Source organism: Curcuma longa, chromosome 16, assembly GCF_044706935.1.
Source record: "Curcuma longa cultivar G26 ecotype Majalengka, Jawa Barat chromosome 16, ITB_CL_G26_1.1, whole genome shotgun sequence".
Taxonomy (NCBI): domain Eukaryota; kingdom Viridiplantae; phylum Streptophyta; class Magnoliopsida; order Zingiberales; family Zingiberaceae; genus Curcuma; species Curcuma longa.
The window spans coordinates 10,788,475-10,805,022 of record NC_133876.1 but is presented as its reverse complement, the minus strand read 5'-3'; the positions used below and the strand labels follow the sequence as shown (position 1 = coordinate 10,805,022).

At 36.9% G+C, this 16,548-nt stretch overlaps 1 protein-coding gene and 1 pseudogene across 1 annotated transcript; both read left to right on the top strand.

Annotated features, from left to right (window-relative positions):
- Positions 1-1,788: 1,788 nt before the first annotated feature.
- Positions 1,789-7,051, top strand: LOC141847676 (pre-mRNA cleavage factor Im 25 kDa subunit 2). Its single transcript, XM_074735739.1, has 7 exons — positions 1,789-1,995; positions 4,381-4,426; positions 4,600-4,693; positions 4,809-4,882; positions 6,066-6,152; positions 6,222-6,332; positions 6,767-7,051. Exons 1-7 carry the CDS (start codon positions 1,877-1,879, stop codon positions 6,836-6,838), a joined length of 603 nt encoding a protein of 200 aa, XP_074591840.1. The 5' UTR covers positions 1,789-1,876; the 3' UTR covers positions 6,839-7,051.
- Positions 7,052-9,220: 2,169 nt separating this feature from the next.
- LOC141847054 (G-type lectin S-receptor-like serine/threonine-protein kinase At2g19130) lies at positions 9,221-12,690 on the top strand (annotated as a pseudogene).
- The last annotated feature ends 3,858 nt before the right edge of the window (positions 12,691-16,548 follow it).

Sequence of the window (16,548 nt, the reverse complement as noted above, 5' to 3'; positions counted from 1 at the left end):
GGAATTTTTCTTTAATGAGATAAAAATCTAAGATGTTGATGATTGGATGTAGAGCCACATGCACTTTTGGATTTATCTCGATGTCTGATGAAAAATTTCTATGAGATTTTAGTGGTGAAAAATTATCATGAAATCGGAAAACTTCGATTTTATTTTCAAAATTAATTAGATCGTAAGAATTGAGTATCTAAATTATATATATATATATATAATGAATAGATTAAAATGATCTTTCAGTAAAAAGTGAAATCTGTCACCTCAGCGATTTCACATAGTCGGTCCCATGATCATATGTAAAAAGATAAATTGAAAAGTTACAGTTGACTATGATGAAGGAGAACATTATTTTAGTTTCGTCGAGATTCGACTTTTGCTCACTTTAATAATTCTGTCCTCTCGTAACAAACTCAACTATGCCATAGAACAATGATCCCTTGAGCAATAATATAATAGTAAAATGTTGTTCAGTGGATTACTCAAATGCTCACTTATCAAATATGGAATAAAAAATTAGAAAAGTGAAAAAAAATTGAAAATGTCTGTAGCGGGCGCTTTTAATTTTTTTCTGTTCTATTTTTTTTTTGAAATATGGACGATGGAAAGAATGGATTGTGAATTTTATATATATATATATATATATATATATATATATATATATATATATATATATATATATATATATATATATATATATAATTTTTTATTTATTATATAATAATCGATGGATAAATTATAAAAACCCGTTCCGAAGATTATTTTTTTAATTATTTTTCGTCTGTTCAAAATCGGGTACAAATCGATTTTCCTTTCTTCGTCGTCAAATGCTTCCTCACTTAAATCTATTCTAGAGACGTGGCAAAATGGGGCATAGAAACTTTGTCAAATGAATTAATCTATGACAGAGTAGACTAATTCATTAAAAATTTATCATTTAGCGAGATAAGATGGATATCAATTTGACAGATTAAAAGATTTTTGTTGACCGTGTGAGATCAATGGGGTGACAGATTCTATCTTTTTACAGAAGAAAAAATAGATTAATGAGTAAAATTAAAATTTTTAAATTTAGATTGAGATTTAGATGGATCAAACTTATTAATCCATTAAATTTTCTATTTTAATTTTATTTTTTTAAAAAAATAATTTTTCTCATGTTGCGGACCAATTCAAATTCATTATAGATCAATCTATGCTGATAATGGACCCAAGCGAATTGATCAAAACTCTAAAATAAATTGATAAAATTTTAATTTAATCCGTTTAAATTATTTGATAAAAAAATCAATCTCAAGTATACTTAGAATTTCGAACTCACGACTTTTTACCTTTGAAAAAGTATTGAGCATCGTTATAATAATTTAGAGAAAAAGCATTAAAATATCACATATAGAAGCCTAATATTATTTAGTCGGCTTTCACAGATGTGGTACGATAAAGTAGGCAAGGGAATGAATATTTTAAAAATGAATCTATAAATTATATTTTAAATGTATTTATAAATAAATAAAAAGAAAGATAATTTATCTTCAAAATTAAACGGACGAAAAATCGATATTTGAATTATCAAAATTTTTACAGTTAAATCTGTCAAAAGTACTTTTTAATTTTCCGTATATTTTTAAGGAGAAGGTGGGGCAAATATAAGGGCTTGATTGGGAAATAATGAAAACTTGGGTGTGGCCTGCAAAACACATGAATCTGAACCGATATCGTCATTGGTTCGGCCCGGTCGGCCCGGCCCGACCTGCGCCGCCTATAACACCCATTCCCTGCGGCGATTCGCTTCCTGGCCGTGGTCGCCGTCGGAGAGCAGCGGTGTTGCTGAGAGCGGCGCACACGAGGAGGAGGCGAGGAGCTCGAGGTGAAGGCGAGAGAGATGGTGTCGTCTCCGGTGGTAAACACTTACCCCCTTTCCAACTACACCTTCGGGGCGAAGGAGCCCAAGATGGAGAAGGACACGTCCGTCGCCGATCGTCTCGCCCGCATGAAACTCAAGTATGCCCTTTCTTTCTCAGTTCCCTTGCACTTTCTGCCGCTATTGCAACCGGGATTCTAAATCACTTGCTTTCCCTATCCCCGTAACTTAAAACCCTAATTTCATATGTTATGTTAAGTCCATTTCTTTTGTTAATTTTCTGTGCCCCTGGAGTTTGATTTCGAGGTGAAAACTAGATAATTTTTGCGTGCTCAAGCATCCAATATAGATGTTCATTGCTTTGTGAAGAAAGGAGGCCTTTTTCCTCCTTTTTATTCTGATTCTTAAATACTTTGGTTCATAAAGTCGTTACTGACGGTTATGGTACGTCTTTGTGGTAAATGTATTGCCCACTCTATCAAAGTTACAGGATCTATTCTAAGTATTAATTGATAGATTGATGGTGGCTGGAACACGAATGACAGACAATGCATATAGCAGAGTTACTGTTGTTGGTAGGTGATATGAACATAGATGTAACAAATAGTATCTAGGTGCTTCATCAGTTTGTTCTGTTTGTTCTCAATTTTTTAGAAAACACAAATGGCTGAGAATGAAAATTTGTTGGTATATGTGCATATAGCTGACTTATTTTGGGTTGGTAGGTGATATGAAAATAGATTTAACAAATACTACTTCAGTGTTTCATCAATTTGTTCTGTTTGTTCTCACAAATGATAGAGAATTAGTGGGTGTCAATATAGGCAGATAGAATTACGGTGAATTGGTAAGTGATATGAAGATTGTAACAAATACTATCTTGGTGTTAAATCAATTTGATGTTTGTTATCAGTTGTTTAAAGTACATGGCTGTTATGCAGTTCAAATTGTTTTATGTGATTTTTTATTAGATCACCTTGAAGGATATTGTACCTAATTGTAGCCACCTCTGGCAGAGTTCCCTATTATGTATAAGCTCAACAGGTAATATTTTGATGGTTAATGGAGTTTGAGTGTCTTTGACTTATGTTGGATAATTGGTTTATGTCAATCTGGCATTGGATATTGTTAGTTGGTTTCTCTGTATAATCAAGTAAACTGATGCATGTTGAAATGCCTGGAGGAACTTTATTCATCTGTATTCTAATTTTAGGTTTTAGTAATTTTGTTTTTCCCCCCTTATTTTCTCATAGAACATTGCTTGCAAAGATTTTCCCATGTTTTCCCATGTCGAACTACTTCTATCAATCATCTAGTGCTCAATGTAGAAAGCCTTTTTACCTATCAGTATGCTACAAGGTTTCACATTAGAGCAATTTCTTTTTGTACTTTTTGTCTTTGACATTCACCGCCGAATTGTGATTGAAGAAGCTTTTGATTGGATTGAAATCATCACCAGAGGGATTTAGGGTAATAACCTATGGTTTGTAAGCATACACAAGCCTAATTTTCAGAAAATCTCCAGGATTATTACCTTGAAGAGAACTTTGGTTACTTCATTTTGATTCTCTTTTTCTTTGTAGTTCCACCTTCTTGTCTCATATGCAACCATTGTTTTCTAGATTGTTACTGCTAAATCATGATTGTTGAATCAGTTTTAGTTCGTATACCTCTTATACGTTACTCTGGAAAACAACTATGGCTAAGAGAAGCAAATATAGTAAAAGCAATGGAATTGTTAAATAATGAATAAAATATTAAAAATACTAACTAAGGAAAAAGCTAAGGAAAAAGGCTATGGCTTTTTAAATAATGACTAAAGTAGTGAGAGCTAAGGGAAAAGGCTACTCCTTGTTAAATAATGACTAAAGCAATAAAAATGATCAATAATTAGAAAGGACCTGCAAAAGCTCCAACTCCAATAGGAATATGTCTGCGAGAAGCAAATGTAGTAGTACACTATAATTATCTATCTCCTACTTGATCTCGCCTCATCCCACGCAATGCCAAATTGGCCTCATCTCACATGCGTAGTGGAAGGGAAGGGGGAAAAAACCTTCTTCTCTTTGCTTCTGCAGACATAATGACATGCCCACCCAGCTTTAGTCAGATACGATTTTAAGCCAACAACCATATGTGGGATGAGCAAGTACACAAGGGAGAGCTCCTCAATATTGATGCGATCCTATCCTTTCCTCTAGGTAAATAGGGCCTTAGAATAGATGATTCAAGGGGTAGAGGCAGACCACAGAAATTTTTTTGTTAATGTAATAAAAATGATTCAATGAAATTGAATATTAGTAGTAATATAGCTTGCATAAGTTAAATGGAGGGATAATTTGTAAAGTTGATTCCAAATAGTTGGGGCAAACATGGTTTGATTTGATAACGATGATGACTTGGTGATGGTTTTGTGGATTATATTGGTAAAATGTCTTGGACTTCCCTTTTTCTTGTTCTCTTGTAGCTTAACATTGATTTGGATCTTAATAATTTTAAATTTTTTATTGCTTCTTTTGCCTCAGCTATATGAAAGAAGGCATGCGGACAAGTGTCGAAGGGATTTTGTTGGTAAATAACTACACGTAGTACCATTATCTTGTTGGCTTTTCTGTTTCCCTTTGTTTTTGCCCTTTCATGTGATTGTGATCCTAATGGTAGTCCATCACTAGCTCAACTTTTTTTCATCAAATTACATATTTGTGCCCTGCACGTTCAGTAAACCATTTTGCTCATTTCTTTAGGTGCAGGAGCACAACCACCCACATATACTTCTACTGCAAATAGGAAATACTTTCTGTAAACTCCCCGGTGGACGTCTGAAACCTGGAGAAAATGGTAGGCAGTATTGTTTCATATCTATGTGCCTTCGCGTCCCTATTTTTTCTGAGCCATATTTATAAATTGCACATTCCAAGTCCTTGCTTGATTGTTCTTGTGACTGCTCTCTCAGAAATTGAGGGCCTGAAACGGAAACTTTCAAGCAAACTTGCTCCAAGTTCAGCTTCCTTTCAGCCTAATTGGCAGGTATTTAAACAAATTCAACTTTCCTTTGTCTTCATGTTCTTGCTTTCTTTGTGTAGCACAAGCTTATTTCATTTCAGGGATGTGCTAATCTCATTCCAAGAGAAAATAATGTACAATTGCTTTCATCATGGTTATCTAAAATATCATCTTGAGGAATTACATATCTAGGAATGTGTTAGATCATTGATGAGAAAGTGGGATGTGTTATCTCATTCCAAGAGAAAATAATGTAGAATTGTATTCATCATGGTTATTTGAACTATTTTTTCAAGGAATTACATTTCTAGGAATGTGTTAAATCATTGATGAGATAGTGAGATTAACATAGGTTTAATGAATGCATCAATATGAGTACGATGGTAAATTGGTAATATCTTTTGCTTTTCTAATATTAACCCTTTCGGGATATTCATTTTAAAATATTATTTAACTATTATAAAATTTGACAAATATAACATATAACTAAAAATAATATATGATATATAAACATTGTTATCGCTATATCCTAAAATACGTTATTATTATTATTGATGTAAGCAACTTAATATAATTGGCACTTGTATTTATCATTCTTAAGTGGTTGGAGGGTAAGATAACCGTCTATTTAGTTGGAATCACATTCTAATATTCTGATATTCTGTGAAGCAATTGTCTCCATTTTGTTACTTTTCTCAAACATGAAAAGGCAAGCATATAAAATGTTACGGGGGATTTTCAAAGTACACCCTCAAAACAGGCAGCTGTTAATATCCTCTTAAAATTGGATATTCTTATCTGGAATATTCATAATATTGTTTGCCTTAGTTAAGAGGTAAAGAAGTCCTTGATCAAGAGAGACCCTGGGTAGGTACTGAGTTTTTCCTTTGGGGTGATGGCTGGGGAACCCCTTCAAAATTGGAAGCTATTTTAGGATGACAAAAATGGTCACTGGCTAAAATAATGACCAGGCAACTGACCTAGGCCATTTTACACATAGCAAGATGCAGGGTAATCAAGTTCCGAGGTAATGATATGCTGATGGCATTCTGATGCCTTTTTGTTTTATTGGAATCGTCAATTGATTTAAGTGAGCTTTATCATGAGTTGCTTTTCTTTAAAACATTGCAATGCGTATGTTGTTTGTGTTGGAAGCCCAATTAAGGAACCTTCTATAAAGGTTGTTTTACTGTTTGCCAACTTGCAGATTGGGGAGTGTGTTGCTACCTGGTGGAGGCCAAACTTTGAGACAGTAATGTACCCATACTGCCCTCCTCACATTACTAAGCCAAAGGTAAGTTGACATCAGGGGCCATATCTGTGGAATGTGATATCGACTAAATCTAACCGCCTCTACTTCTAGGAATGCAAGAAACTTTTCATCGTTCACCTCTCAGAAAGAGAGTATTTTGCTGTTCCCAAGAACTTGAAGTTGCTTGCTGTTCCATTATTTGAACTGTATGACAATGTTCAGGTAACATCATCTTCTATCAAGATCTAAACACTGCATTTATCTCCGTTTCCCTGAAGATTAGCACAACTACAATAATTGCAGATGCATTACTTAGTCGTTAGAAATACCACTATCTATAATAACCTTTTGAAGCCAATTCTAATATCTTTGCACAAGGAAAAATATACCAATTGAAGCAAGCCTTTTCATTCTCCCTTTCTTTTTGAGCCTGTGTATCAAGACACATGGAAAACTTGCTTGGTGCTACTGCCTAGAGTATTTGATGTTTTATCTTACTGCAAACTTTTAATTCCTAACCATAGGTAATTTTTTTAATGCAGTAAGATTTCTTATGAACATTTAACATGGCAGAACATATTCGATTAGTCATATGTTGTTTTCCGATGGAACAAACTAAAACTACGTAGCTGAAGCATATTGTTATCTTGATGCAGAGGTATGGACCTGTTATCTCTACGATTCCTCAACAGCTCTCAAGGTTTCAGTTCAACATGGTCACCTCATGAAACCAGTGGATTTAAGTCGATCATATTGAAGTTGCTTTAAAAAGAAAACCTGTGACGCTGATTTAAGTTGATGTCGTTTGATGCATTATACTTTGATGGTTAAATTATGCTTGCATGGGAGTTTGCACGTTTTCTTCAATTTTCATTAAAGTTGTAGATTGCCAACTTTTCTCTCTTGTACTTATCATCATCAGTAGATTGTTACGTGAACAATCAATTGTCCTAGTCGATTTTCAAATTTTCCATGGTCCATGTGTGGATTGTAGTTGACTCTGTTAGTTTACCGATAGAAATTTATAATAGTAAAGTGGAATGAGTTCGAAATATTTTGTAAGAATTTCAGAATCATTTTGAGATTATTATACTTTTAAGAGTTTTTTTAAATGTAACTATGTTTTAGATTTGAATTCCATGATGTAGATTTAAAAATATAATTTTTAAAATTTTTATAATTTAGAAATAATTTGATATAAACTCATTAAAGAACTTAAGCATGCTATACTTACTTACCAACAACATCAACATCAGAAAGGATTTTTTGATTCAAATCATATTAAAATTTTGAACATTATAGATTTATCATTTTGATCAAAATTTATTAATGATTTTACGTATCTCAAAAATACTTGAAATAAGTTCATTGCACTTCTTGTATGTTTTTAAATGTAATCATACTCATAGCCTAAATAGAAAGTCATGAATTTTTGAAATTTGTACCGTCTTGAGATATCTTATCTCGAACTCATTAAAAGATTTAGACCTATTATACTCATTCATCAACATCATTAAAAAGTTTTTAAGACTTCTTTAATTCAGATCATGTTAAGATTTTAAAATTCTGAACATTATAGATTTATTAGTGAGTTTTGAATAAGACTTGGTGATGATCTTAGAAAATCATAGAATTACTTCAAATTAGGACTATTATACCCTTGGGAGCGGCGGTTGTCATGGGAGTAAAAGTCAGGAGTGTGTGAATCGATTGTTATGGCACCATTAATAAAAATTATACCCATCAATTGATTAATGAACCATGACAATCGATTACCATGGATCAGTCAAACCATGTGATCGATTTAGCGAGGTATTGAGCCCATAAACAATATCACCAATCGATTAATGAATATCATCAATCGATTGTCACATTCGTAATGTGTCTACAAGGCTAAACCCATCGAATTTGATTGTCTAATTGATTCTGAATCATTCTGTGGCCAACTATAAGACCACTAATTAATTAATATGACCTATCAATCAATTGGTGGCCCAAACTTGATTGTCTGATCGATTTAGCTCCTTTTGTATCAATCATTCGAGCTTGCAATCGATTGGTGATAGTCACCAATTGATTATATTACTGATAAACCCTGATAATCTCTGATTTTTTTGTCTAATTTCGTACCCAATCACATGATTATCATACTTAGACACATTTTTCTATTCGAGCTGAGCTTCTAAGCATATATATAACTCCCCTATATTCATAGAATTAATATAAAAAATTCAAAAGATCTCTCCTATATTCATAGAATTAATTTCTATGTACATTTATATCTCCCCTATGACTCTAATTAAGAAGAGGGAAAGCCTATGGCTTTTATTAAAAAGCTTCCCAGGGCATGATCTCCTCTTGGTCTAGAGAGAATTAAAAAGAAAGCCTATTATTCATTCTTGTATCAGTGGTACAATGTACATTGAATTTACAAGAGTCAATTAATTGACCAATTAATAAGAAAAAAATATTTTAATAATTATTACATTATTATTTAGCTTGATTTGATTCTGTCATATTGGATACTTTTCTTTTACTTTTAACATAAGCGCGATGAGTTAAAATCGAATCGAATCAAATCAAATTAATTAAAATCAAACTAAATTAAATTTTTTAAATTAATTAAATCGAACAGATTTTTAAATAAAAATTAAATAAAATAAATTAATCAAATATCAATTAATTAAAATAATTAAAAAATTTTATAGAAGATTTATCAATTAAAAGAATTCATAAATTTATTTATTTAAAATTTACAAATTATTATTTTTATATTGATTAATTCGGATTAACAAAATAAAAAATGTTAAAATGAAAATGGAATCAAATTAATTATTTTTTTTTAAAAATTAAAATTTAAAAATAATCTAATTAAAATTTTAAATTTAATCGATTGGATCGATTTATTCCATAAAATTATAAAATTAATGATCAACGAACATACGTATTTGGCGCAAACATCAATGTAAAGTAAACGGGAGCATCCCATTCTTCCGTGGTGTTCATCATCATCTCGTAGCAATTTGCTGGCCATGGCTTCTTCTTCTTCTTCTTCTTCTCTTTGTTATAAATCAGAAACTTTCCATGATCCACAAAAGCTTTGAGCAGCCATGGCTCCTTGGTCTAAAGCTGCCAGCTGCTTCTTCTTCTCCCCGTCCCCATCTCTCCTTCTCCTATGCTCCTTCGCAGTGCTCCACCATGTTCCCTTCTCCTTCGCCATCGATGCGATCTCTGCAAACAATTCTCTCAGAGGGAACCAGAGCACAATCTCAGTCGGCGGCAGTTTCAGGCTGGGCTTCTTCACGCCCACCGGAAGCTCCTCCCTCAACTTCTACATCGGCATCTGGTACGACAAAATCTCCGTCTTCACTCCAGTTTGGGTGGCCAACAGAGGAACCCCCGTCGAAGACCCAACTTCATCAGAGCTCAGAATCTCCGGCGACGGCAACCTTGTCCTCCTCCTCCTCGGCAATTCCTCCATCATATGGTCCACCAACGTCACCGTCCCCTCAGACTCCACCACAGTCGCTGTCATACTCGACACCGGCAACCTTCAACTGAGGGACGAGTCCAATTCCTCTCTCATCTTCTGGCAGAGCTTTGATTACCCCACTGACACTTGGCTTCCCGGAGCCAAACTTCGATTCGACAAGCTCACCAATCGATCACAAATGTCGATCCTGCATCTGGGATCTTCACCCTCGATGTGGATCCTGCAGGAACCTACCTGTCCTGTTGAGATGCACCTTCGGACGAGACGGCTAGCTCACTCTACAGCATCTCGTCCAAGATCCGCCTCCCTGGTGGTGTTAGAGAGCCTGCAAGAAAGAGCCCGTGAGATGGAGAGCCAGGGATTCTCCCCGGCGCGACCACTCCGATGCTTAAGTTAGTGAGCGAAGATGAGGAACTGCCAAGGAAGAAGAAGAGAAAAAATGTGAGAGCTCGTGTGCGCGTACCTTTCTCCACTGAAACACTAACCCTTTTAAGGAAGGAGATTCTGAAATGTCATGTCTTTGACATGACACGGAAGGCTCCATTAACGTTATGAGTGTGTCCTAGAGAATGTCTAAAGGTATGGTCCGAGGTATGACCCGTTCAGTGAGCACGTGGCCTCGTTGACTTGCAAGAAAGGAGCAGTCCCCTCAGACACGTGTCGTGATGAAATAGGTGAGAGGACACGTGGGATCATCATAACAAATGATGGAAGGAGTGGCCCTTGGAAACTAGCGGGTGAGAGAAGGGGTACAGCCGAACCGAAGTGGATTTCGGTTCGTCCCCCAGCATGGCGCACGAGGAGGAGGGAGCGCGACCGAACCGAAGTGGACTTCGGTTCGTCCCCCAGCATGGCGCGCGAGGAGGAGGGGGCGCGACCGAACCGAAGTGGACTTCGGTTCGTCCTCCAGCATGGCGCACGAGGAGGAGAAGGCGCGACCGAACCGAAGTGGACTTCGGTTTGTCTCCCAGCATGGCGCGCGAGGAGGAGGGGGCGCGACCGAACCGAAGTGGACTTCAGTTCATCCTCAGAAGAGCGAGCGAGGAGGGGTTACATGAGGTGTCCCGTGCCTCCTCGGGTGCGATTGATCCGATCACCTGTTAGGACTTGGTTAACCTCGTCTGTATCCTTTTAATCCCATAACACTACCAATGCTATATGTTGTGGAATTCGTCCAGGATATATTGGGCCAGTGGACTCTGGAATGGCAACACCTTTGCCTCCATTCCTGAGATAGCTCCGAGCAGGAACTTCGGCTATGGCTACTTATTTGTTGACAATGAAAAGGAGTGCTATGATCTCTAGAAATGTTCTTGATCCTGTCTCTGGCCTGTCTCAACAATGGACATGGATAGAGAGTTCTAAATCTTGGGTCTTGTATTGGACTCAGCCTCGATTCAGGTGCTCTGTTTTTGCACTCTGTGGACCTTTCGGCATCTGCAATGATTTCACCTCCTCCGCCGCCTGCAATTGTATCAAAGGATTCAGGATCAAGTCTCCGAATGATTGGGATCTGGGCGACAAAGCCGCTGGGTGCGAGAGGATCACTCCTCTGCAATGTGAGCAGAAGAATACAATCGATTCTCAGAAAGATGGCTTCTTCATGATGACGAATGTGAGGCTGCCTGACGAAGCTGATACTTCGGCCATGGCTGGAACTTCAGAAGAATGTGAACTGGCTTGCTTGAACGATTGCTCCTGCAATGCTTATTCCTATAATACCACAGGGTGCTTTGTTTGGCATGGAAACTATTAAAATTAGCCCTTAGTGTCAATTTGGATTGAGCTGGACTCGAGTTGGACTCGAGTTAGACTCAACTCAGCTCAGATTGTGTGAGACTCGAGTTGGACTCAAGTCACACAAGCCAAATTCGAATTTGATTAAAGGCTATCATGCATGGGATGCATGATAATTAAAAAGCTGCATTATCTTCCTTAAAAGAAGAGAAAAATTGCCATGCATGAGATGCATGATCTTTCATTAAAAGAGGAGAAAGATATTCTGCATGAGATGCATGGGAATTAATAAAATATTAATTTCGGAATTAATATTATATTAATTTCCCCTTCATCCATTATATCTCATGGTGGGCTATAAAAGAGGGTGAGAGGCTCTTGATGAAGGGGTTGTTGGATGCCCTTGCTCTTCCTCTTCTTCTCTTCTTCTTCCCTTGGCCGAACCCTATTCTGTGGCTAGCACCACAGTTCGGTTCTTCTCCATTTTAGTGTTCGTATGGATACCATAGAGGCGCGAACACACTGGTCGTGCTGAGATCCGACGACCTTGAAGGCAAGAGTTGCTGTCGGGATTGCGAAGGGCACACATCGAAGGTAAACTCGATTCTAGTAGGTAGAATCGTCAAACGAGTATGTTTTCGCATGGATCTTCTGGAGGGATCCTGTTTTTCGCTGCGATATATGTGGTTTAATCGGTTTTTCGCTCATATAGATCCCTACAGAAACTTGCTTAATCTTCAACAACAATATAACCGATCTGATGCCGGTACTCTTTACCTTGCTTAATCTTCGGCCATGCTTTGTTTGGCATGGAAACTTGCTTAATCTTCGGCCATGGCTGATGCTTCATTCAATCCTAAAGTAGCAGACTTTGGCCTCGCGAAGCTCATGGGAAGAGACTTCAGCCGAGTCGTGACGACGTTGAGAGGAACTCCGGGATACCTCGCCCCCGAATGGATCACCGGCGTTGCCATCACAACCAAAGCCGATGTGTACAGTTATGGCATGATGTTGTTGGAGATCATATCTGGAAGAAGAAATGTGCAGCAAACAGAGCAAGGCAGTTGTCTTCACTATCATCCGACGTCCATGGCGAGCAAACTCATCTCAGGTGAGGTTGCAAGTGTGCTCGACAGCGGGGTGGGGAACGAAGAAGTTGACTTGGAAGAACTAGAGAGAGCTTGCAAGATTGTTTTCTGGTGCATTCAGAATGAGGAGAGTTGCAGACCCACCATGGGACAGGTCGTTCAGGTTCTTGAAGGCGTTGTAGATGTCGACATGCCCCCTATTCCAAGATCACTGCAGCTCGCTGATGTATCAGTATCAGAGACCATCAGTTTCTTTCATTGAATCCATCACCCAACTGGTTTCATACGATCGACTTCATGATCATCTAAGATGTAAATTAAAAAACTATAGTTTATATTTAGTACTTCACGATCATCACAGAGTTGGATATTAATTGAAGAAATTTTTCTAAGCATAGCATATGAATAGTATAGAATAAAAAAAAATCTAAATAAAATTTTATCTTAAATTTATAGTTGTTCAGATTGCGGTCTGGTGAATTAGCGGGAGACGATAATTGAAGGGGTGGTATTGTCGACTTTAACGGTGAAAAAAGCGACTGATTGAGGATGAAGAAGACATGGGAAGATTTGCAATACTGAAACATAGATTAGAATATATGCAGAGGGGATTTGACAGAGTCATTCCAACACTCAAGTTAGCATATGGGCACAAGGAGTAATGAAAAAAATATGAAAGAAGAGGAAAACGAGAATGTTTTTGTACATCTCCTGATGTATTGCCTTTTTAGGTTTAGGAGAGCATCTAAGGAACCAAGTCTAACATTCATTTGGGTGCTCCTCTATTCACCTGCGATACTATATTCAAGAATATTCATAATAATCATTAATGGGATTTTGCAGAGGACGAAGATGATGGAGGAGTGGAGGAGACTATCTTCTAGAGTTGGATGACACAACTGGTAGAGGAGTCGAGGAGACTGAGTCCTCTGGAGTCGGGTGGCCGAACTGGTAGAGAAGTCAAGGAGGTTGAGTCCTTTGGAGTCGGGTGGTCGAGTTGGTGCTGGAATCGAGTAGGTTGAATTCTCTAGAGTTAGGTGATTGAGCTGATAGAGGAATCAAGGAAGCTGAGTTCTTTGGAGTTGGATGACTAAGCTGATAGAGGAATCAAGGAGGGTAAGTCTTCTGGAGTCGGGTGATCGAGCTGGTAGAAGAGTCGAAGAAGTTGAATCCTTTGAAGTCGGGTGGCCAAACTGATAGAGGCTCTTCAATCTCCATCAAAGTTTGACTTTTGCCTTGACTATGCTATGTATGAATCTCCATCGTATCAATAATTATTTAAAAATAAATTAATATGGAAATGAAAATAAAATTATAAATTTGAATCTAAATCGAGGTTCGAAGCTATGATCTTGAAGTCATCTAAACAATCTAATGATCAAGAAGCAAATCAAAAGCGAGTTTAATCTTTCACATAGGTTAAGGCAAGAATCAAGATCTTTATAATGATCTTATGGGAATCATAGCCCTTTATACAACTTTAGAATTCAAATCCGTTAATAAGTTTCTACACCTACAAAATTCACATCCAATAAAATCATCTCATCTATTAAACCAATAATTAGATTATTTTATTGGACTAATTCTTTATAGTAAATTCGTGTGTTGAATCCAAATAGGTAAGGGTTGAATCTCGGCGAAGTCGATGTAATGTCCTTCTTCATCGTAGTCAACTGTAGCTTTTCGATTTACCTCCTCATAAATGATCGTGAGATCGACCATGTGAGATTGTTGGGATAACGAATTCTACTTTTTTTTTACTGAAGTGTGTTTAATCCACCCATAGAGAAAGCCAAATCCCACACTAATGACTTTCTTTTGGACTCGCACTTAAAGGATGATTACGAAGCGACTTGTAAAAGAGATTTTCTTAGTCCTGGCCCAACAAGTACGAGCCCACGCCCATTTGCTCGTGAATGCAGGCTCCTCAGCCATAGCCCATCTCAATACTACTTTTCTTTTATATATCAACTTATAAAAAAGAAAAAAGAAAAAAAGTCTTGGTTTCCAATGTTTTACGGGTAAAAATCAAAAGAACATCGATCGGATCCATCGTATGTCAAAATATTATATGGGCCCCCGGAGCAATGGTGCAACGGTAGGATATTCGGGTTGTGATCCAGGGACCTGCGATTCGATCCTCAACGATAGCGTATTTGCAGGAATTTTTCTCCAAATGGGGAACGCAATCAAAGGATGCTGGACATCTGGATTGACCGCCGTATGCGCTTCCCGATTTTACCCTGGTGGTCGGTGGGAAACTTCCATGGGATCGGACTGACCACTTTTTGATTAGAGTCCATGAAACTGACTGGGATTTAACACCTCTTTTTCAAAAAAAAAAAAAAGTATAAATGAGAGTCCCATTTAAAGTGAATGATCTAAATTCCATTAATGTAGGTATGGTTTAAAATTTTTATATTTTTGAACCAGGTTTAGTGTTTAGGGTTATCGTCAACCTAATATATTGTTTATCTTCAACCTAAAAACTTCCTCTCCTTCTTCTTCCACTCTTCAGTTTAGGGTTTAATTTTTGATTGTAACGTAAGATTTTTTTTTTCTTGCTCATACATACAGCTAAAAATACTACATGTCTTCCTATTTTATTAAGTAACTAAATCCAATTTTTAGAATTTTTTATGATCTTGTTTCAAAGATTTTTTTTTTTATAAACTCTGATATATGAATGCAGTTTCTTGTGTTTTGTTTTATTATTAGTGTGATCTTCGATGAGTTAAACGAAGATGACATTCATTACATATTTAAATTAACATTATCTGATGATTGATCGTATAGAAACATAGCTGTTATAATGTATAATAATTGATTACTAATTTCTACAAGATGTCATTAATTTTATTTATTCGAAAGTGATAATTGGTTAAAATAATATTTCAATAAGTAAAATAAACGAAGGAGACTCTACGACACTCACTATATTTCAAATTAATATTATCTGATCATGATCAATCATGTAAAAGTTAATAAGTAATTGTTACAATATGTAACAGTTGTTTGTTGGCTTCTACAAAGTATTGTTATTTTTTGTTAATTTTACTTATTGCAGTGTAAAAGCTAATTAAAATAATATTTTAATAAATAAAACAAATAAAGAAGATTTTATAACACTTACTACATTTCAAATAAATATTATCTAATCACGATCAACCATGAAAAAATTAATAAGTAACTACTACATCGTATAATAGTTGATTGTTAATTTCTACCATAGTGTTATTATTTTATTTTGATTTTATTTATATGACACTGCCAATCCACCATTGCTGTCGCTACTCTCGCTGTGCAGTTCGGCTACCGTTGGCCGTCGCCTCGGGTGCGATCGACGCACCTCTCGTCGACACTCCGTCCGATGTTGGATTCCGATCGGATAGTGGTTGGAATCCGACGAATTTGATCGGAAACAGCGAATTTGGCCGGACGCGCCACTGCTGACCGCGATCGGCTCGGATTCTGACCGAATCACAATCGCCGGACGGCTTGGCATCGCACGCCGGTCTTTCTTCGGCCGGTCTCCGACCATGATTTGGTCAGAATCTAACCCCGCAGTGGTGCGCATGTCGGGTCGTCCTCTGTTGTTTAGCGACTGCGATTCGATCAGAATCTGGCCTGATCGCGGTTGGCAGTCAGAATCTGGTCTGATCGCGGTTGTCAGTTGCGTGGGAATTGATTGTTAATTTTTATATACTAAATCCGATTCACAGATACAAAACTTTTAAATCAAATCTATATCGAGGACATATTTTGGACCGTTTATTTTAAATAAGACGTACATTTGATTTTAATTGGAAAACGTCCTTTTTACCGACAAATGATAAACGTCTTTTTTTTGCCCATAATTTATTTAATCGGAGACCATTTTTTTTAATTAATTAATTAATTAATTTATCAATTACGAGGGACGGGCATCACGTCCAAGTCACATGAACATGTTTCCCGATCACGTGCTCGTTAACAACGAGGTGCCATTTCCTCGATTCCCGACGCCGCCCACGTGCGACTCGCAGCGGCCCCGACGGCCATGCAGCCACCGACGCCACGACCCTCTAGAAACATAATTATTATTACTTTATTAGAATAACGCTTTAATTATCGTACTATC

Excerpts from the sequence above, each read along its gene's own strand:
- LOC141847676 (XM_074735739.1), top strand. The coding sequence starts at position 1,877 with ATGGTGTCGTCTCCGGTGGTAAACACTTACCCCCTTTCCAACTACACC. Across the intron at positions 4,694-4,808 it reads TCTGAAACCTGGAGAAAATG|AAATTGAGGGCCTGAAACGG; the intron begins GTAGGCAGTATT and ends CTGCTCTCTCAG. Across the intron at positions 6,333-6,766 it reads AACTGTATGACAATGTTCAG|AGGTATGGACCTGTTATCTC; the intron begins GTAACATCATCT and ends ATCTTGATGCAG.